This window comes from Natator depressus, chromosome 11, assembly GCF_965152275.1.
Source record: "Natator depressus isolate rNatDep1 chromosome 11, rNatDep2.hap1, whole genome shotgun sequence".
NCBI lineage: Eukaryota > Metazoa > Chordata > Testudines > Cheloniidae > Natator > Natator depressus.
In genome coordinates, this window is record NC_134244.1 from 52,269,043 (window position 1) to 52,292,058 (window position 23,016).

Here is a 23,016-nt window from a genome sequence, read left to right on the forward strand (position 1 = left end):
GGCTGCGCCCTACAGTTTGGGGACCACTGCTCTAGGACCAGAGGCATCTATTACGAGGGGTGCGTTTTGTTCCAGCTCCAACCTGCTTTATAGCTCCTCCAGGTATTGGGTTCCGGGGGAATGGCGGCCACTCATGTTCCCATTTTCTGGCTCCCAGGCCTTTATTATATTTTAAAAATTAAAATAAAATGAAAACACTGTTCCGATAAACTCTACCCTCCGGGGTGGAGACAAAGCACAGGTGTGGCCCAACAGACACTGCCAAAAGAATGTGAACTCAGGGTACATACAGGATTTTTTTATCAACTTTTGGTGAAAGCACAGTACGTCTGTCCAACAGTCAGTAGGCTGTGTCTGGTGGAGAAGATTCTCCCAAAAATTCGTTTAATTTACATTGAAAATTGTAACCGTACACAGACAATGGTTCCCAATGTGAATATATTTAGTGGACTATAGAGGCACATTCCAGTGCAATATACATGATGTAAAACTATCTCTGTTTCTAAAATAACTTGGCGTTATCCTGTGTTGGGGGCTGAATCTTCTGTAGACTTTATTCCCCTTTCTGGTGGCATTTCTGATGTTTTTGTCCTTTTCTGCCTATTTTATGAATCCAAATTTCTAGATCTAAGACAAAGTAAAAAAAAAACCAAACTAGAATCTGATTACTTTGTAATTCAAAGATGTTTTCTGTACTCTGACTCTTAAAACTTCAGGCACTGGAAACATTTCACTGATAGATTATATTCAGATTTATCATAATCAGAAGGTTAGGCCAAAACTTTCAAAAATAGGAAGCTAACGTTAGGCTCCTAAATCCATATTCAGTTTGGGTTTAGAACTTCAACTTAGTATAGATCACTGCACCTGGTCGAGATCTGATATCAGCACATTCTGGGATTTAGAATGTGTGCACTGCTAAAGTATCAGTTTTAAACATGGTGCATTTTATTTATTTATTTATTTATTTTTTCAAAACAGGGTAACAGGTGATTTAACTTGGGTGATTCTGTTTTTCTGCATATTAATTAAATGTCTTTTCATAGGGATTAATTTTTTATTTTTAAAATAAAAGTAGCAAAGCGGTGTGATTTAGATCTTGCTACATTTGGAATTTGATACTTTGTACTGAGACAGTCCCCCCTCTAGGGCTGATTTGAACTTTCTTCAGCAGCAATTTGACCACTTCCACGGACCATCTATTAAACAGATCCCACTGAGAGCCGAGAATGTAGGGAAACCTTGTAGCAGTAAACCTCTCCCCTCAGTGTGACACATTAATCCAGGTTCACTAGACACACTCACCTTCAACAGCTCAGAATCTATTTTTTGAGTTTCAGAGTTAATCCAGCTCAGAGATAGATTAATGATGGCATATCCTGTTAACAATAAGTGCAAAAGCTCAGGAAGTCCAACGGCTGTTGCAACATTCCTGTCTTGGAAACTTGCCCTTAATACAAAGTATTGATGCACACGCACGGTCATTTGGCAGCCTGTACACTTGCCCATTGTTTAATATGTCAATTCGATTATGGCACAGCTGCTAACCAAAAATGACTTCCAACAGGCCAGAGTATGAGCCAAGAGTAGGAGCACAGAAGAGAGATCACTTAGTGCTTTGCCATAGTCAGACAATAAACAGAAGCAGAATGTGGCATCTCTACCATGACCTGTAGCCTTGAAATAACTTTTAGCAGACCTTTAACACAAATGTGTGGAGGAAACCGAGGTTGCAGTGGCAATGTCAGCCTCTAAAAGCCCACCACTGTTGTTCCAATACTACAGGAAGACAGATGTGACCGTTTAACTAGGCTGCTACTTTATTAATGTATCTGGAAAGCTATCCCTCAATAACTCTTTCGGTGCAGGTCATCCTTCCTTCTATAGTCTGTGCTACCTGGGAGAGGGTTGCTGTCAGCCATCCAGCCTTTTAACCCAGCACCAATGCTCAGACCCCGTTCCACTCCCCTTGTAGGAGGGATGATGGTATGGGGGAAAGGGGTTGGCCACTTGCTGTACTACCTGACATTAGGAGCTCCAACCACTTTCCTCACCTTCTGTAGGGGATGCTGTCCCCTTATCCTGCTTGCAGTTCAGTTTATCAAGGAACTTGGATCCCCTTTTGAAAAAGTAGTTTCACTGGACACTTGCCAAGTTGCAGCAACATGAATTTTACAACCACTGTGTCTCTGGGCTGCTGAGAAGAAGGTGGAAAAATCCCACTTTGCCCAGGCCAATTTAGCGGTGTGGGGAAAATTTCCTTCCCAGCCCTGAAGTGACCAGCATGATACCGGCAGGCCCAAAACCCCATCCTGTTTTAATCCCAAAGGGTGAGAGCTGTGGTTCATGGGTGCAGAAGAGCCTCCTGGGCAGGGGGAAGGATTTATAAACCTTCCCCTTGGGTGCATGGGAGCTAGTTTGCTTTGGCTGCACCCTTTAATCCAGCCCATCAGGTAAGAACCACCTTTTCCCTTGCTACCCTTCCCCTGCTCAAGCCCACAAGGAAACTGAACTCCCACAAGGGTGGGGGACGGAAGGAGCCCCAGAGCTATTTTCCCCCACTGGTCCAGAGAAAACCTTCCCATTTCTGAGGCTTAGCAAGCATTATTTTAGAACATGTTCCATCACATCCTTAATATGTCATCTGTGTGATCAGCTTCTTTCAGTGGGCATAGGGGGGGTATGTTCCACCACAATGGTTCAGGGCCTCTAGCCGTGGGCCAGAAAATTAAGAGTAAGGAACTGCATTAATTTCAGTTATACTTGAAGGCTGGCTAGTAAATGAATTACATTTACATCACACTGAAGTTCAGACACTGTCAAGATGCTGAGTGACAGGCACATTTAAAGAACATTTGCTTTTTCTGTCACTTTTTGAATATCCTGCAAAAGATTGTAACCACTGAGTTTTTTTTTCAAGTGTCATGTGAAGAGATTATGGAGAGAACAGATCTCCTACCCTAATGTAATCCCATCAGCATGTTGCCTGATCTGTTGGTTAGGTATTATTTAGCCTTTCCAATGTAACACTCTGTGGGTTGGCAGGGTTCATTTGCCCCAAGATCAGCCACATTATTACAGTTAGTTTGGGAGCAAGGATCCCAGTGCATGCAGGAGACACACTTTCTTTCAGGGAAGACCTTTTGAATTTGCAATAGTTTTTATTTGTACAATCAGCAGTATTACAAACACTACAAAGCAGATGAGGTAGTACAAGCATACAGAGCTACTACTTTGAGTGGTGATCCAATAGGTGCTCCACTCTAGATGTGTCTCTGTCCCTGTGCCTAGGATCAGAGATTTTTGGTAGCTGTGCCCATTTGGGTTGCATATGTGCCCTCCCTGTCTCGTGCCGTACTCCGCCATTTTATAGCGCTCTGTGGCCAAACCGCCCAAACAAGAGATCCCCAGTACGGTCAGTGACTTCAGTACTGACTAGTGCACGGCTGAGTACCTTTAAGGCAGTTGGATCCTCGGGTATTGTCGCTGCCATTAAGCCGAAGGACTCTAATAGGGCTGGCTCAGACAGACATCCCTGTTGGGAGAAACGAGCGGAAGCGATAGGCCCAGCCTCCTCTTAAGATAGCACCAACAGAACCGCTCAGACATGCGGCACCAAGTAGATTGGCTCTGCAAAAAATTACAGTGCCGCCTACTGGACACTCAACAAAGCACAGAGTGGCCACGGCGCCAAACCACCATTTAAACTGTAGCAGCACCGACGGCACATACTGCCACGGTACCTATAGCCATTACGGTATTACAGGGAATTTGTGTGTCCAAAGGACTGCCTAGTATCGGAGATGCCTGAGTCTCCGCTTCTGGGTACCGATGTGTTTGCGATACACATCTCATCCTCAGACGTGCACTTTACTCCACTGCCCAGGACTGTTCCTCCTCCTCTAGTGCTGATGACAATGAGGAGGAGGAAGGCATTTATTCAGTATCAGCACAGGGCTCCTCACCACAACAGGGAGCTACCAGAACTGACCCCTATATTCAGATAAGCTACCACCACACATAGGCATTGACTTCTGCTGGCGCTGGTGGATGCTCGATCCCCCTCTATCACTGGCCCCGCCCCGACTCCACCCCTGCCTTGCACCCACGGAGTTGGCGCCTAAGCCACCACACCAGACATGATCCACAGGGTTGATATGAACACCCATGGATGTCCCCACCCATGCACTTTCCATCGCAATGGCCTTCCTGGGACCCATGGACTGTATACAGGCAGCAGTTTTCCAGACCCTACAGTACCCACAAAGAGAGAGTGAGACATTCTCCATCAGCCTTGATAGACAGCCTCCCGATCCTCAAGAGGAAACCTTTGAGGAACAGGAGAAGAGACCAGAAAAAGAAGCCACACCTGCAACCAATATTTCTTCATCTTCTCTTGATGAGGCTGTCATGCCTTCTCTCCTTCCCCTCCCCCCCAATAGCAGCAGATGATTTCAAGCATTTTCAGGAGTTCTTTAAAGAGAAAAAATTATTCTCTACAAATCCCCATTGAAGACGTTAAAGAATTTCAGCAGAAGTTGCTTGCTATCCTCCAGACATCGGCATCAGCAAAATTGCACCTCTCATTAATGAGGCACTGATGGACCCAGCTAAAGCTATCTGGTGGACACTGGCCACAATCCCCCACACTTGCAAGAGGGCAGAGAAAAAGTATTATGTATCCTCTAAAGGCATGGACTTTTTATTTTCTCATCCTCTGCTGAATTAATTTGTTTTCGATGCTGTGAATGAACGTGGCAGACAGTACCACACTAAAATGACTCCATATGATAAAGCCTAGAAGCTTTTAGATTTATTTGATCACAAAGCATCTTCATCAGCAACACTGCAGTTTAGAATTGACAGCTATGAAGCCCTCATGGCAAAATGCAGTCATACTTATTATTCAAAATTGAATGAGTTTATTCATTATATTCCAGGTGATAAAAGAGAACAATTTCAAGCAATCATGGCTGAGGGTCATTTCCTGATGAGTGTTGGAGACCCCAGGGCATGGCCACTAGTTAAGTCGAGGGGATGGAAGGCCATAAGGGTCGAGGAAGTCTCCCTGCTGAAGGCCTAAGGGCTTCTTCTCAACCCCCCTTAATAGAATTCAGGCCTGGCTGGTTTAAGTAAGCTCTTTTGCTCTTAAAACAATGTTGCAGCCGCAGATAATGCCTTATAGTGTAAGGTTTGCTGACGCCAAGTTAAAGATAATAGGAGAGAGAGCTACAAGGCCAGACAGAATGTGCTGGTTGTTTAAGTTGCTAGGAATGCTTGTTAGAGGTTGCAGGAAATAAATATTGTTGTAACCCATATAAGGAAGGCAGAGTATTTGTGCAAAGTTTTAATTGGCTGATGTGTAGTGCAGTAGCATTAAGGAATATAAAAGTGTGTGTAATGACCTGCTCTGGTGTGCAGGATTTGAGATTCTATTCTCCCTGTACCTTGTTTGCAGCTGCAAATAAACTTTTCTGCTTCTCCACCCCGTTGTGATTATTGAGTGAAGCACACCGGGTAACGAACCCCTGCTGTTGTTTTGCCTCTCGGCACTGGGTGCCGGCAACATGAGGACTGCATTACAAGCTTCCTTGGATGCGTATGACACAGCTAGTAGCTCGATATCGACAGCAGTGGTCATGTGAAGGGCATCATGGCTTCATCTCTTAGGGTTCTCGAGGGAGGTTCAAACCACAGTGGAGGATCTCCTCTTTGAGGGATCAAATTTATATGTAAATAGGACAGACGAATCCTTCCACTCCTTTAAAGATTTGAGGACAACTCTATGGTCTCGAGGTATTTAGATCCCTATATAAAAGAGAAGGAAGATCTGGTAAATACCACAGTGCACAGAGACTCAGTTTCTCCCTCCTCAAAGACACTATGACCCACAAAGAAAGAGACAGGGTGCTGCAAAACATAGACCGCCCCATCACAAATATCAGCGTCTCAGCCATCTACATCAAAGCAATAATTTTGATCAAAGCCCCACGTTACCACCCCTAAAGTCACTTGCTGCAACAGCCTAAGCATTTCCATCAGTTTGGCAACAGCCTTACCCTCTTCTCTCAAATGTGGCAGAATATCACCACAGAGAAGTGGGTCTTAGAAATTATCACCATGTATACTCAATCCACTTTACCAGCCTCCCTCTTCAGGGACCTCTCTCGTGAGCACCTTTTACACGAGGAAATGAAAAAACTCCTACAACTAGGTGCAAAAAACTAGTTTCAATCCAACACAAAGGGGAAGGGTTTCTATTCCAAGTATTTTCTGATACAGAAAAAGAGTGGTGGGTGGAGACCCATTCTAGACTCAAGGGCACTCAACAAGTTCATGAAAGTACAACAGTTCAAGACGGTTACTTTCGTAGCAATAATCTCATCACTGGACCAGAGGGATTGGTTCTCAGCCCTTGATCTCCAAGATGCCTATTTTCGTATTACCATTAATTGATCACACAGGAGATTCCTCAGGTTCACCCTGGGACAGGATCACTTCCAATATAAAGTGCTCCCATTCAGCCTGTCATCTGCACCCAGGGTGTTCTCCAAGGTCCTCGCTGTTGTAGCTGCATACTTCCAAAAACAAAGAATTATTATATTTCCATATTTGGACGATTGTTTGCTCAAAGCTCCTTCTCTAGACAAGGCAGTAATAGCTATGCAATCGGCCCTGGACCTTTTCTTACAAATAGGCTTTCAAATAAATACTCAGAAATCAGCACTGACAACTTTTAGTTCATAGGGGCCTATCCTGAGGTAGTGGAGGCCAAAGCCTTCCTTCCAGTGCATAGATTCAGCACCTTAGTTAGCTTGGTCTCAAGAGTTCAGACCAGTCCATAGGTATCAGCCAAAACCTGCGTACAACTACTGGGGCACATGGCAGTGAGCATCTTTCTCATAACACATGCCAGACTCCACATGCATTGTCTCCCGGAGTGGCTCAAAAACTACCCAACAGACCCAATTTAAACAAGCTTTATCTCAATGCCCTCTACAGACAAAAAGTTACTCAACTGGTAGACGGATCCCCACAATGTGTGTGCCAGAGTTCCCTTCATCTAACCACCTCCTTCACTAATACTGATTACAAATGCATCCTTATTAAGATGGGGAGCCCACTTGGATGAGTATACCGTGCAGGGCAAGTGGTCCCCTTCGGAGTCAACATTACACATCAACCTGCTAGAGCTCAGAGCAGTAAGAAATGCCTGCTCACACTTTTTACCAATAATCAAGAACAAACACCCAAAGATAATGACAGACAACGTCACTTGCATGTTTTACATAACCATGAAGGGGAAGAAAGATCACCTTCCCTTGTGCTGAAGCAGTGAAATTATGGAATTGTTGTATCCAGCACAGGATCCATACCTCAGCTGCTTACCTGCCAGGACTTCAGAACATCACAGCAGACACACTCAGCATGTTACCCAAGAACACAAGTGGGAAATAGATACCACCATTCTACACAGGATATTCATACCCAGGGAACTCCCGTGAATAGACCTCTTTGCCACAGCCGAGAACAGCAAATGCTCACAATTCTGCTCAAGAGCAGGTCAGGTCGTTGATCTCCTGTGGATGCCGTCCTTCTCAAGTGGAACAGACATCTCTTACATGTGTTTCCTCCAATTCAATTAATACCTAAAGCAGGGGTGGCCAATCTGAGCCTGAGAAGGAGCCAGAATTTACCAATGTACATTGCCAAAGAGCCACAATAATATGTCAGCAATCCCCCATCAGCTCCTTCCCCTCCGCTTCCAGCACCTCCCACCCACCAGCAGCCCTGCCGATCAACACCTCCCCCTCCCTCCCTGCACCTCCCAATCAGCTGTTTCGTGGCGTGCAGGAGGCTCGTGGGGGAGGGAGAGAAGCGAGGGTACTGCAGGCTCAGGGGAGGGGGCCGGAAGGGGTGGAGTGGAGGCAGAGCCAGGGGATGAGCAGTGAGCACCCCCCAGCACACTGGAAAGTTGGCACCTGTAGCTCCAGCCCCGAAGTCGGTGCCTATACAAGGAACTCCTGAAGAGCCACATGTGGCTCCGGAGCCACAGGTTGGCCACCCCGACCTAAAGTAATACACAAAATAAAGGAAGAAAAGGCCAAAGTTATTTTGATAGCTCCAGCAGGGCCCAGACAGACACAATTCCCTTACTTTTTACAGATGACCCTCCAATCGCTCTTCACCCCATTTCACAACTCCTTTCTCAGGATGTGGGCCAGATCCACCACCTGAATCTGGGAATTCTCTGCCTGAAAGTGTGGCTCCTAAATGGAGGACACAATAAAGTTCTAATAAGTTTCAGGAAAACAACCACTCACCACACACACATTCAGAAATGGAAGAGATTCCAAATACGGTGTTACACTAGACAAGTTACCACTATATTCTCTCCTTTGTCTCTGGTGCTAGGCTATATCCTGGAACTAAAAAAAATCAGGACTATTGTTAAATTCACTGAGAGTACATCTCGCAGCCATTACAACCTTCCAACACCAAATAGAAGGGCACTCAGTATTTGCTTATTCCACAACAAAAAGATGTTTCTTAAAGGTATGCAGAACCTTTATCTTCAAATTCGAGATTGCACGGGACCTTAATTTATTTTTATGCTGCCTCATAGGTCCCCCTCCTTTGAACCTATGGCCATTTGCTCACTCCTACACCTCTCTATGAAAACGGCATTTCTAGTGGCCATGTCCACCCCTAGAATGGGGGGAGAGAGGGCTCTCATGGCATACCCTCTCTTTACTGTTTTCTTCAAGGATTAGGTCACTTTTCAACCACACTCAAAGTTCTCACCATCTTTCGCTGAGTGGATTGCTGCTAATTGGCTAAAAAAAATCTTCATGTGGATTGAACACAGGCAGCGAGTCCCTGAACGAGATATATAAGGATTTTGCCATGATACAATGTTTATTAAATAAAACTGGTCACGATCAGGGTTTGGTATCAGCAAATCCACAAGCAGTAACCCAGGGCAGAGGGCTGTCATGGTTGATGGCATCCCACAGGATGATCATCTGGAAAATATTAAAGCCAGTAATATTATTTAATGAAAAATGGGTGAAGAGGCTGAAATGCTTTCTAAAGAGCATGGGAGGACTCTCGGAAAAGCAGGACACACAGTAATAGATTATAATCTGGATTCAGTGACCCTGCTCAGCCAAGAGCTTCTGATGGAGTTAATCCAGTTTTGAGCTAAATTAATTTTTTCCAAACAGGTTTTTTTTCCTGCATGCGCAGCAGCGACATTTCTCTCTCCTATATCATGTGCAGAACTGTAAAGGGGTTGAAGAGAGACAGTTAAATTAAGCAAACGCCCTTATTCCTTGGCTGGCACTTCCACAAGCCAGAAATAATTGATTGGGCGACCCAGACAATATCTTGCTGAATTGAACATGATCCACGACCTGGCAGAGCCTGGATCTTTTCTAATGAATAGAGCTCTGCATCATGTGACTCAGGGAAGAGGTGAGCTTGAATGGTGATCATCACAGCCATACCTGATCATGTGTAAGAGAATTATTTATATAAAGTAAACGTTTGTTACATTTCTGTGCTAACTGGTGGTAAATGATTCCCATCATATCACTTGTGTGCAAATATATTTGTTTGCTTTGAGATATCTAATGAAACTCTGAGGTCCTGTTTACACAGTGAAAACAGCAAAACCAGCTACTTTGATAATACAGGAAGTCCCCCTTATTCCAAACATGGTTACAACACAGGTTTCAGAGTAGCAGCCGTGTTAGTCTGTATTCGCAAAAAGAAAAGGAGTACTTGTGGCACCTTAGAGACTAACCAATTTATTTGAGCATAAGCTTTCGTGCGCTACAGCTCACTTCATCAGATGCACACACAGTTATTCTAGCGGCGTGGATAGGACCGTTCGTTGTTAGCTGTTTCCAACCATGCTCATGTCTTTGACTTGGGGTTGGAAACTTTTACGCTATTGAGAAATCTTTCTAATGTGGGAGGCTTGGATTTTTGTTTTCAAATCTGGAATGGGGATTCTTTAATAACCCTTATTAAAGTAACAGTTTTCGTCTTTATTTAAATGCCAGTAACAATATACCACACAAAGTTAGTGCAGTGGGGAAAGGAGAAAACAAAGAGATGCTTTTTACAACTACTGCCTTTGCAGCCTTGTATACATTTACCCATATGAGATCAGTGCTTATCAGTGGGGCTAGACTGATAACTCTAAAAATTAAAGTCCCTTTCCCCACAGTAGGAGTAGTGCACAATTTCCCTGTCCGTTTCCTCTGGGGGAACCACGTCTAGCGATGAGAAAATGCTGTTCAGTCTCCATGCCCATGCAATCCTCAGTGCCTCCAAGACTGCCAGCATGGGTGCCAGTTGCAGTGATTTTTGTGGTGATGGACAGCTGTCTACTAGAAACTGTACTGTGAGCACAAAACTTCCTACTTAGGACAGTGAGGCTGTCAGATCATACCAATCACTATTGAGATGGAACATTGCTCAAAATGCATTGTTTGCCACATGAAGTGGATGACGAGTGAACCCAGAGGACTGCCAACTAGTTTATGCTTAAATAGCAAGCTACCTTCTTAAATAGTTGACTCTGGTCATACATTTTAAGAGATTTAAGTTGGTTTTAATGGCTTTACTAAGGATACATGGCTGTAAAGCAGAAAATGGCAAGGGGCTGAACTAGTTTCAGGTCTCAGAGCTAGGAATGACAGACTCTGTGTTCTTGGGGAAGACATTTAACCCCTCTCCCTCAATTTCAAAATGAGGATAATACCTCCTACACAAGTGGGGTTGTGTTCATGGTGGCAAAGAGTTTTTACAATAATAGAGCCAACAGCATAACACTTTTGAAAAGCCGGTGTTAACTATGGCCAGAATATTTTTTCATGTTGGCCACTTTTAGCTGATTTTTGGAGCACAGGATAGTTCATATTTTCTGCCCGGAACTTCCTCTGACAGACTCCCCCCTCCCAAAAAAACGGTAACAAACCCCCTTAAATCGTGTCAGAATTAGAATACAAAAATAAAATCAGAAAAACTAAGTTGGTACAAACCTGAGTTGGCAGCAGCAGCTTAATACCCATATTTTGTTTTCCAGCACTCTGAAAGGAAATCGATGCAAGCACTAAGAGCCAGTTTACTTTACATTTCTCATCAGTACTGTGTGTCAGAACTCATGTTAGAATGTTAAATGTAACAGTCTGTAGCATTGTGGTAGCCATGTTGGTCCCAGGATTTTAGAGAGACAAGCTGGGTAAGGTAATATCTTTTATTGGACTAACTTTTTTCTGTTTTTGACAAACAGAAGTTGGTCCACTATAAGATATAACTGTTCCATTTTGGATTCTGCACCGGAGCCGTATGCTGGTATTTGATCCAAAACATACATTTAACGATAACTCCCTTCTACTTGTCCTTCAGCTGCTTAAATCTCCTTGGCTACAGAGTATATAGTAGGGGCTTGCTCCAAAGCCTACTGCAGTTGGTGGAAAGACTCGCCTAGACTTCAGTCGGCTTGGATCAGGCATAAGGTGAATTTCCTATTCTTGTTTTTGAAGATGAGGAGAAAAATGTTTCTACCAATTTGAGTAGCATAAACAGTCAACTTCTGAACATCAGACATATACCATTCCTTATTGTTTGTGTGGCTAGAGTGGTGGCGATTGCTTCTAATCAGACTGACTGGTTTCACTGGCATAAAATGTTTCCCTAAGCAGTTGACTATCAGTTTATGAACCCATTCTACTTATCTCCCACAACATACTGGAGTTTTTGCTCTCATTTATTTTGTGTTGCAACACAATCTTGCTCCTCATGTTTCCTTGCCTGCTTCCAAGAACAACGTAAAATATTTGGCTACCTTCTATATCAAAGTTTTCACTTTTGCAGTAGATGCCATTGTTTCAGGCTAACAATTTCAGAGAGTGCCGGCTGTTCATTTTTAATTTTTAGAATACAAAACTGGTTTGATGTCTTCTGAGTTAACTTCCATAAATACAAATCCTCCAACATCTGGCTCTTTTTAGTTACTTTTCACAATACATTTTTGCTGAATTTAATTGCGTTTATCAGACTGATATATGGTGTGTTAACACTAGTTAGATTATTACAATATTTGGATGTAACCAAAATTCACAGAAACAGTTCCTTTCTGGAACCTTGTAAAAGGGCTGTGTAAAGTCTCATGTGGAATTCAAGCAACGTCTGGTATTTGTTGAGAGGATTTTCGGTGTTCCTTGAGGTTTAGTAGTTGGATCCATTTATATGCCCATATGTGTGGTTTTCAGCTGCTACCTTTTGAATAATTCCCATGGAAAAGTCCACTCCCTTACTCTTGTTTTGTGAGTCACACACTCATGGTGAGACGTAGGGGTGAGAGATGCTGACAAGCACTCAGAAAAGGAAGGAGTCTCTCTCTCCTACAGAGCCCAGAAACTCCAGAGAGAAGGGTAAGGAATGTCTTCTGCAAAGGTTTGTAGAAGGAGGCCAAATATCTGCGTCCCCACCAACATTGTGTACAGTAGTGAGGAGTGGCGTAGATTTTGTTTAGTGATGTGGGTGATTTACTGAAGGCTGAATTCAGTAAAAAGACTTGTGAGCATGAGACCACTGTTGTGCCTGTATCTCAGACCTCTCATTGCTTTGTCTTATGAACAGAACGTTTTCTCCTAAATTGATATAGTATGGTCAAGACTTTTAGAAGATGTAGAGTCAAAATTATCTGTTGCTCACAGAAATGCAGGAAAATAAATAACTTCTGAATACAAAGTTTTTAACTGGATCTGTAGCCACTCACAATCCTTTGGCTTCATCTTTGCTTAGAAAGTTACATTCTGGATTTTCCAGTTTAATAGCAAAGCAGGAGGAGGAAAACTGTTTAAAGAGGACCTTAAAAATACTTCTGGGAAATGCAAATTAGCCTAGCTCAAATCAAGAGTTTAATTTTCTCTGCACCTATATTACAAGGTGCAGAATGCCCTCAACTCATGCTGAATTGGGAATTGAGGGTGCTCAGCAGCTCACAGTTTTGAGCCCATAATTCTTAAATTTTATATTGTCAGCAACCTAAAGAGTAGTTGGGGGGGTTCTTGCAAGCAGTGTAGCAGTTTTCACTCATCTCTGGGGAGAGCCACTTCCTGAATTGCATTCAGATAAAATTAAAAGGGAGTTAAGCTAATTTCCATTTGCTGCCTATATTTCTAAACACAGACTTCAGACAGATACCTGGAAAAGTACAGTGTAATCAACTGTACTTAAAGGGGTCAGTAATGGGGTACAGAACTGTATAGCTCCAGCTCATGTCAGTAGTGGCCATGTTACCATCTAGTGGCTGTCCAGTAGCTTATCTGAAATGAGTTTGGTGGTCTCAGTATAACCCGCAGAGTACATGTCCACATCACAAAGCTAGAACCACCACTCTGCTGGGCACTTTCATTGGTCGTCTCAGTAAAGAGGTCAGGAATTGAATGGCCATGGAAGTTGAACTACATTTTCATTCGGGGGAGCGACCCCTCCAATAACAAGGCAGGGACACATTAGCGGGATAGTGTGAGGAAGTTGCTGCTGTTTCTCCTGATAAATAGATTACTTCAATCTACCTGTCTTAAGTACTCACATCTCCACAGTATTGTAAGGCACCTCACAATCTTGAATGTCTTTATTCTCAACACCCCTGTGAGGCAGAGCAGGGCTATTCTCCCCATTTTACAGATGGAGAACTGAGGCAAAGAGAGGTTCAGTGACTTGCCCCATGTCACCCAGGAAGTCTCAGACAGCAAAGAATTAAACCCAGACCTCCCAAGTCTTAGGCTAGTGCTCTAACTATTGGACAGTCTTTCCTCTCAGTCTGGCATTGTGCATGTGCTAAAAGAAAAAAACCAAAACAGCATATAGACTAGAAAATGGGTATAATACATTGCAATGAGGCAGTTAATTAATTACAAAACCTTTTCTGTAAGCTGTATATAATAAATAGTGGACTTAAACACAGGAGTAACTTGACAGCATATGCAGCCTTTCCCCTCTATTTGATTGATCCCTTGGAGAAAAAGGGGAGGTTTTAAAACTCCTGGAGTGACAGTCTGACATTTTTTATCATGGTAGCCAAGTAAACATAAGTAACCAGCTTGAGCTCCAGAGTAACTTGCCATGCTTTGTCCTGCCTGCCCATGTTAATGATTCAGGTCTATCTGTGCGTGACAGTTGCAGTCAAGCACACCACAAGAACAACAGAATATAGCAAGTACCTTGGCTAATAGCAGAGAGCATGAAAAGAATGATAACAAGAACGCGTTCTTGGGGCCCACCCTGCAAATTGGCATGTGTCCTCAGCTCCCACTGAAGTCATTGGGAGACACAGGCCCTCAGCACCTTGTAAGTCTAGGCCCTAAGTTAATAGACTTTGGATTTTGTCATTTTCTTCACAAAAGGGCAACAGGTGACTTAACCCAGTGCACCTATGACTCTAGGGTAGCCCAAGAAAGTTGGCAGAGTGCTAAAGCCCAGAGACCTTGTGTCAGTGTCCACACAAGGGGGCAAGGCAGGAGGACAGTACGCCAGAGAGTCTGCTAATGTTGATTCAAGGTGGTAACCCCACTAGTGTTCATATACTGCTGGACTAAAGACAGTGACTGTGCCTGCCTTAGTCTTTGTGTTACAGGTTTTGAGGTCACAGCGTATGCTGTAAAGATGTGACTTGTTTATGCCCTTCTCTTTTTTCCATATAGGTTACTGTGCTGCTTTATAACAAATACCTTTATTTGGTACTTGGTAATGTGAAATTAATGTGAAATGATTCCTTGATTCTGGCTTATGAAAGGCACAGATGATGACACAGTACCCCTTAACCTGCTCCCAGTGCCCCAGGAACACGTCCACGCTGTTCGGGGAACAGGTGGAGAGGTCTGGGTGGGCGTGTGTAGAGAATTCCTTCCTTTCTGGTGCACCAAGAAGAATAGTGATTCTGTATTGGTCTGTTACAATGATAGTCTATAAAGGAGGCAGAGCTCAAACCAAACTGAGTGGAAGAGTTTAAGCTTGGGAACCTTGGTGTTGGAGGGCAGTGCAATGTTGCAAATCTCATTGTAAAAGGATAAGACTTGGTATCTCTACCTGGCCATAAATGCTTATGAAACTAACTGTGTGAAATGTGTATTTGGCCCTTATTATCTAGAGCAGCCTTTTTGAAATGTGCCTTTTCTGTCTTGCTTATGCTTATTAGTTTTTCTTTTTATTATTTAACACTGTGAAGCATTCTGGGATGTAGTCTGTAAAAAGCCTCCATAGTATATCAGCTAAAGTGATGGAAAGTATGAGCAACAATGGTGTATTGAAACAGGTGCTGTATGCAGATGTCCTCAGATAGCTTTTCCTTGGCACCCTTAGTGCTGACTGGTAACATCCCCTACTCTTCAAGTCTCTGTTCAGCGTAAACTATCAGTCATGATGAATTATGCAAATCATGCAGTGGGTTAGAGAGTTAGTAGTATACAGTGTTACATTTAAAAGAGAAATACAGTTTGGCCAACAAAGGAAAATATTTCGAGATTTTTGTCATAGTAAAATACAAATTGGTTATGTTCCACTTTCTAGTGTTTCTACGCATTCAGAGTTGGACCAATAAATTACCTGTGGTGAAGCTGTTTGGAATTCGATCTGACCACGTTTTTAGATTGTACTGCAAATGTACCTAGAGAAATTGTTACATAGTTGACATGTTTGCCAACAGTGACCCTACTATATCTTAGCTTTCTTCCCACAAGTCACCTCAAGAGGAAAAAAAAAAAACTTTTTTCTTTCCCACTTCGCAGGTGAAGTCTGTGATAAATCTCCTGTTTGCTGCCTACACTGGGGATGTATCTGCACTCCGAAGGTACAACCAATATGGTGTTGGGGAAAGGACATCACTTGTTTCGACTACTATTATACTTTGTTTCTGAACACATGACCATGTTAGGAGACATTAGAGCTGCTTTAATACGCCAAGGTAGCAGGACCATTTAAACACACGAGGTGTTAAAAGAATGCGCTCTCTTGGATCTAGCACTGCTTTTAATGTCTAGTCGTCAGATCCCAACAGAACAAGGAGTTAAGCTTATTACACAATCAGTCCTTTGTTCTGCATATCAAAACTTCATGTGGATAATATGAAAAATAATGTGTACATCAGGTTATAGTCAGAGGTATAACCATATAAAATGGCACCACGCTGCTTTGATATAAATGGAAAAATCAGTTTGTGTCTCAGTCATGTTATCTTCCTCACAAATTTTTACAGCAATGGAAGAGCAAGCTGGATTCTAGTCTGCCTTGTGAATCAATTCCAGAACTGTGAGCAAAGCTCAAATTGAGGAATGTTTATTGCTAGTGAGGTAGGAGCCAGATGGAACCCAGCTTGATTTTCAGATCCCACGTATGGTGTTCGTTTGTTTGTTTTTTGTAGGGCTGGCAGTATTTAAAAATCCTTTTGCATTTTACACTGAGCAGATTTCACACAAAGTCACTGAGAGAGCAGATAAATGTGGAAGGCTTAATTCTTCACTGTACCTTCGCAAAGCTGGGGCAAAGCTAGCAGTGGAGCTGCTCTAGTAGCTTTATACTGGTTAGAGATTCTTCCGACACGGGGGGAATTTTCCATGAAATTTCTCCAGCTGATGTAAGTTCTGTTTGTACTTCACATCCCAAAGTGGTCTTAACCAGTCAGAGAATCTGCCTGGAACTAGTGTTTTGGCTGGACTGAGAGAAGTATGTATGCACATAAGTATGCTCCATAGTGGCATTTTAAGAGTGATTTTTCTGACTGGAACCACAGATGAAGATGCCAGGAAGGAAGCCAAATCTCTAGTCTAATCTTAAAGCCAGGTCATTTTGGTGCCTCTTTTATTAAATCTCAGATGAAAATATAATGTACTTTTGATACTGTGACGGGTTCCCCCGGGGGTGCCATCTGCACCTGGGGTACCACTGAGCCCCCGACCCACCAGCCTGGGCTCCCTTTACACTGTACTGCTGTGACCAGACTGTACTTCCACCAGCACACATACAGGTAGGGAAACACCCAGCTGCAGTTGCATGCAGACGCTGTGCTCAGCCTTGCACGGTTTGGCTCCAACTAGGGAGCTTCCCAGCTACTCAGGCACGCACCCCCTCTGGGGTGTAAACCCAAGACTATACCATCTTGCATTGCACAGGGACTGCACAGGGTAAGCTTATGAAATTGGCCCCATTCCTCAATGTAGAGAGGAATATACAACAGCTTTCTGCCCCAAGTTCTGACTTCCACATACTGGTTTTAGATAAATCAGAAACAAGTTTATTAACTATAAAAGATAGATTTTAAGTGATTATAAGGGCTAGCAAACAGATCAAAGCAGATTACCTAGCAAATAAAAAATGCAAACTAAGCTTAATATACTACATAGGATGAGAATTTGGTATTCATATCTGATCTAGGTGATGATACAAGCAGGCTGCAGATTCTTAAGGGGCAAGCTGCACTTGCTTACAGCTTGGAATCCCCAGGTATTCCATTCAAAGGCTAAAAGTCCAGCAGTTCCCTCAGTTCAGTATTTGTTCCTTAGGTGTTTCTAGGAGTCTCTTTGGGTGGGGAGTCGGTGAAGAACCAAGATAATGTTACTCCCTTGCCTTATATAGCTTTTGCATATGGCAGAAACCCTTTGTTTCCAAGCTTAGTTCCCACACCAGTCAGTGGAAATATATTGACATCCCAAGATGGAATCCAGCACCAGGTGACCTGGTGACATGTCACTGTAGTGTCACAGCAGCCATGACTCAGAGGCATCCTCAGGAAGGCCCCCAGGTGGGAGATAAGCGTCTTCTAATGCCTGTTGTTTTCTCTAGTGGCCCTTCCCCACCCAACTTTTTAGAATGAAAGCATCTTGTCTAGTGGGTGTTCCGCAGGTGTAAACACATTGGTAATACAGGTTTCAGAGTGGTAGCCGTGTTAGTCTGTATCAGCAAAAACAACAAGGAGTCCTTGTGGCACCTTAGAGACTAACAAATTTATTTGGCATAAGCTTTCGTGGGCTAAAACCCACTTCATCAGATGCACGGAGTGAAAAATACAGTAAGCAGTATAAATATTACAGCACATGAAAAGATGGGAGTTGCTTTACCAAGTGGGGGTCAGTGCTAACGAGGCCAATTCAATTAAGGTGGAAGACGCCTATTCTCAACAGTTGGCAAGAAGGGGTGAATATCAAGAGAGGGAAAAGTACTTTTGTAGTGCTAACGAGGCCAATGCAATCAAGGTGGACGTAGCTCATTTAGCAGAGGGAAAATTACTTTTTTGAAGTGACCCAGCCACTCCCAGTCTTTATTCAGGCCTAATTTGATGGTGTCCAGTTTGCAAATTAATTCCAATTCTACAGTTTCTCGTTGAAGTCTGTTTTTGAAGATTTTTTTGTTGAAGAATTGCCACAGATACATAGTCAATACGTACAGGTACATAGTCAATATTCCTAACTTCAGATACAAAAATGATACATGCATACAAATAGGATAATCATATTCAGCAGATCATAACCTTTCCAAAGACACCTCACTGATCTATCTTGCATAAAATACATAACTGTCATAATCCTATCATAACATCACTATGAACAATATGGGGTGCAGTGTCACAGATACCACTTAAATCCAGTCAGAGGGCATTACATTGTTTTACAGTAGAAGTATGATCACTTCTGTATTTTTGTAATTCTTTCTAAGATTGTCTTTCTGAATTTGGCTTTTCAGATTTGCTTTGTCAGGTATGGATATGGAGCAAAGAGATTATGATTCACGAACAGCATTGCACGTAGCAGCTGCAGAAGGTAATAACTCTTGACAAATAAAATATAATCTATTAATTTAGTGGGCTTAATTTAAAAAGTATATTAAATCCTTCTTTTATTTTATAGGTCATGTGGAAGTAATTAAATTTTTGCTGGAAGCCTGCAAAGTGAATCCTTTCCCCAAAGACAGGTGAGTAGTTGCACTGTTGTATGAAGGAGGGGAGCTCCAGTAACTAATTAGATTGGTGAATCCAACTCTAGTGCAGTCAATTGACCGGAGTCCTTGTTTCCTCTGAAATCTCATGGGATGCTGAAACTAGTGACAATTGGGACCATCTGATCTACTCAGCTAACTTGCAGCTGGTGCTAGAGCTCCCTGGAGCTGTTTCTGCTCATTTGATCTAGCAACACTAACTAATTCCTCCCTTAAAGAAGCAGGAATTCCAGACCTCAGTAGGGAAGACTGAGAAAATAAATCAGTGGCTAGAGAATTTTCTTTCAAAAAAAAGCATCAAAGCAAGAAAAAGGAATTTGTAGTTTGACGTGCGTGTGTGAACATACATGCACAACACACATGCGGATGTGGGTGTAAGAGGTGTCTCTGTCTGTTCCTGTCCAAAGTAACTAAAACTATTCACAAACTTCAGTGTGAACTTGACCCCATTAAAAAAGGCTGTTTTACTGTTCTGGTGTCCTGAGAGAGGTGCAGTTCACATGGTTTGTTATGTATAATCATTAACTTTGTTTTTAATTTCACCTCCAGTTTTATTACTGTAACTCTGTGTGGCATTGGAAACCAGAAAAAAATAGGTCAGTGCAAGGTCCCTCACCAAAAGAAAACAAGGCCCGACACCAGTAATGAAACCACGCTCATCCACTCTCTCTAGCTCTCTTAATCAAGTACATTTGTGTCGTTGTCTCTGCTTCCTTCAGTGTGCGTGTACCTTTCAATGCTTCCCTCCGTATAACAGTGATTTTGCTATTTAACAGTAAAGCATAGAATTAGCTTTAATTTGATAGTTTATTTCATGCAATGCTGTGCAGACTAATATAAGTCTGCTAATGTCTTGTATTATGTGCACCATGTCCTCCTTACGGCACTTATAGGAGTGTCAGAAAGGCAGAGCGTTTTGAGTCGTTTATCATTACCTGTGATTTTTTGAAGCTTTCCTGTTAAGGTGAGATTTTTACTTTTTGATACAGTCCTTTTCAAAAGGAACTCACAGTGCTACAGAGTTCATACACCACAATTAAAATGTAACCAAGGTTGGTGGGAAATCTGCATTGTGTTTACACCTGCTCTAACTACCAGCTTTTACATTAAAACCCCTCAGGGGAAGAGTTTGTCCTGTACTAAAAGGACGTCAAAGATCAACACTAGGAAAACACTTCAGTAACAATAATCTGAGGCACGTTTCTGGGGTTGATTTACTTGGTGAAAGGAAGGCAAAAAATAAATACTTTACATTGGCTTTGTTGAAATACTATATTTAGATATCTCTTACTCTCCTGTTTAAGAGGGGAAAATATACAATTGTATGCAATAGCCTTTGCATATTGTTGTTACATTTGAGAGGGTTTAGTGTGGATGATGTGAAAATAGCAGCGGTTACGCTTGTGTGTGTGTTTAGCTATGTTTTGTTTAGTCTGACGCTATCCATTAAAGTGCAGTTCTGATGTGAAAAATGACTGAAAAAAATCAGTTTTTATCGTCTTTTAGTGATTTCCATATCAAATGTGTTCAGTTTTCACACTTTCAAGTAAAAAGATTTTGTTTCCAGTGACTAACCGTGCACAATCAGCCTGTGGGCTGAAGATCAAGTTGGGTTCTTCCTTTATGTATTACCAATGGTCATGGTGGATTCTACATCACTGACCATTTTTTAAATTAAGATTGGATGTTTTTCTAGAAGAGATCATCTAGGAATTATGTTGGGGAAGTTTTATGGCCTGTGTTGTATAGAAGGTTACAGTGGTCCCTTCTGACCTTGGACTCTGAATCCCTGGTAATAAAAGTTCTTCATGCCAGATTTTGTCCTTGGTGACACCTGTGAAATCACACTGAAGACAGTGGTGTTACACGGATATGTGACTGGTTGAGCTGAACTTTATTAAACAATTATACTGAAGCACAAGAAGGAATGGAATCCCATTCATTCTCCATTAGTTATTTTGATACTGAAGGGGTAACAGGAGTAAAAAGTTGTGAAAACATCTGTTGTCAAAAAAGGTTGTGACCCACAGTCCAATTCACTGAAGGTACTTATGTACTCCCTGAGCTTAGTACATACTGTACTGGCAACTGTTGTCTCAAACATCAAAGTGTAATGGAATTCATAGTGGTGGATTTACTTGCTTACTGATTTTGGAAATATTGTGCTCCCTGTTTCAGATGGAATAACACTCCTATGGATGAAGCTTTACATTTTGGACACCATGATGTATTTAAAATTCTTCAAGAATTCCAGATCCAGTACACACCTCCAGAGGATTCCAGCAATGGAAAGGAAAATCAAACAGTTCATAAAAATCTAGATGGCTTACTCTAACCATCTTCAGCTAGATCCCAAGAGTCAACTCACTTACCTATGTTTTTGTGGAAAATGAGTATGAAGAGCGTGTGTATTTCTGTCTGACAGTGGTGTATATTTTACAGAATATTTCATTTATTTCAGTGTTACAGGAGTTTTCTTCATGATAGGCAGCGGACAAACCTAATCGCTCCAAAAAAACAAACAAACCCCAAACAACCCCCTGCCCGCCCCCAAGAGTCTCCCTCTGTAATGTGAGCAATATTACCTTGTGTTGCGTATAATTGATGTAAAAGAAGTATTAGCTGTTGATGGCTTGACTGTGCACTACTTAATTTATTTTTGTGTTCTATGTATATCTTCAAACCGTGGTCAGGAATTTTTCTGCTGAATTTGCATTTTTAAACAAATCTCTTACAGTGTGGTTAAGCGGAACCATGCTGTTGCCATGTGCAAGTGTCACTGTGGTTTTGCTAGATTTCAGGAGTTGAGGATGCTGGTGTAGATTTAGCGTGGGTGTGTTGAACAAGGATCTGCACTTACCTTTTTTTCCCCCTAAATAATTTCCCATGCAACCTTGTTTACATCATCACCTTGTCACCTACATCGATTGGTCCATCAGCCCTCACAGAGAGCGTGCCGATCGCAACGCATTGTTCATATTGTTCTAGTCAGTCCTTCAGCCACCTGTTGGCCAGGCTTGTCAGTAGCACCAGACGCCCGATGAGCATAGCACACCGCAGCCCAGAACCCCTGAGCTCAAGCGATCCACCAGCTTCAGCCTCCCGTGTAGCTAGGATTAAGGCGTGCGCCACCTTGACCGGTTGTTTACATAGTATAAATCTCAAAATAATATATTGGTGACATTTGTCAATGGTCTGAGCTAATTGTTCTTAGAGATGATTTTTTCAGGGAATCTGTTTTAAGGTTGGTTTGATGACCAAATGGCATAGAGGAATATCACTTGTTTGACCTTTTTTTTTGAGCTGTTTCTTTCAAATGCCCTTTGTCTAGCCTCTCTCTTCCATATTCAGCTGCTGAAGTGCTTTCCCCTTAGTTGGGAAAAGCAGGTGCTTCCACAGAATGCATTTGTTCCTGACAGGCATACGTGCATCATGGGGGGACTTGTAGGCTGCAAAATAATTCATCTTAGTCTTATGTTTTGTCTTTAGCTGCAACTGTACCAAAAACCTTTTCGGGGGATGTAAGTATCTGAAAGGCAAAATACTAAACCAAATGTTTGAAATGAGTTAGGCTCACAATAAAAAAACACTGATGGCGTGAAACAGCTTAAAGAAGCATAAAGCTAATCAAAGCATGATCAAGGTTGTGGATATACCAAACTGTGGGTCTAACTCTCTTCTTATGCTGGAATAAATCCTCGAATAGTTTTATTGAAGCTTCTGAAGTTACACTGGTGTAAAACAGGTAAGAAATCAGAAACAGGGCCACAAATCAAGCAGTTCATTTGTGTGTGAACTGTCGCATTTGCACTCTTCACATGGTAGTCTGTGCCCTATGTACGCCAGTTGTTAGAAATCTAAATCCAAATATTTGTTCTATTTTGGGGACCTTTACACTATATCAGCTTCTTGCCCAATGCAACAATATGTCTGATTCCTGACACTACAATATGAATGAAGTCACCTTTAAAAAAAAAAAAAAAAAACTCCTGTAGGAGTATCCATTTC

The 23,016-nt window shown here is 42.3% G+C and overlaps 1 protein-coding gene across 2 annotated transcripts in view; it reads left to right on the forward strand.

Annotated features, from left to right (window-relative positions):
- Positions 1–23,003, forward strand: part of GLS (glutaminase) — a 98,583-nt gene extending 75,580 nt beyond the window's left edge. For both annotated transcript variants that reach the window (XM_074967785.1, XM_074967786.1), the window contains 4 exons: positions 15,810–15,871; positions 18,757–18,833; positions 18,921–18,984; positions 21,187–23,003. In XM_074967785.1, coding sequence (XP_074823886.1) covers positions 15,810–15,871; positions 18,757–18,833; positions 18,921–18,984; positions 21,187–21,343 — 360 coding nt within the window. In that variant the 3' untranslated portion in view covers positions 21,344–23,003. The remainder of the gene's footprint in view (positions 1–15,809; positions 15,872–18,756; positions 18,834–18,920; positions 18,985–21,186) is intronic.
- The last annotated feature ends 13 nt before the right edge of the window (positions 23,004–23,016 follow it).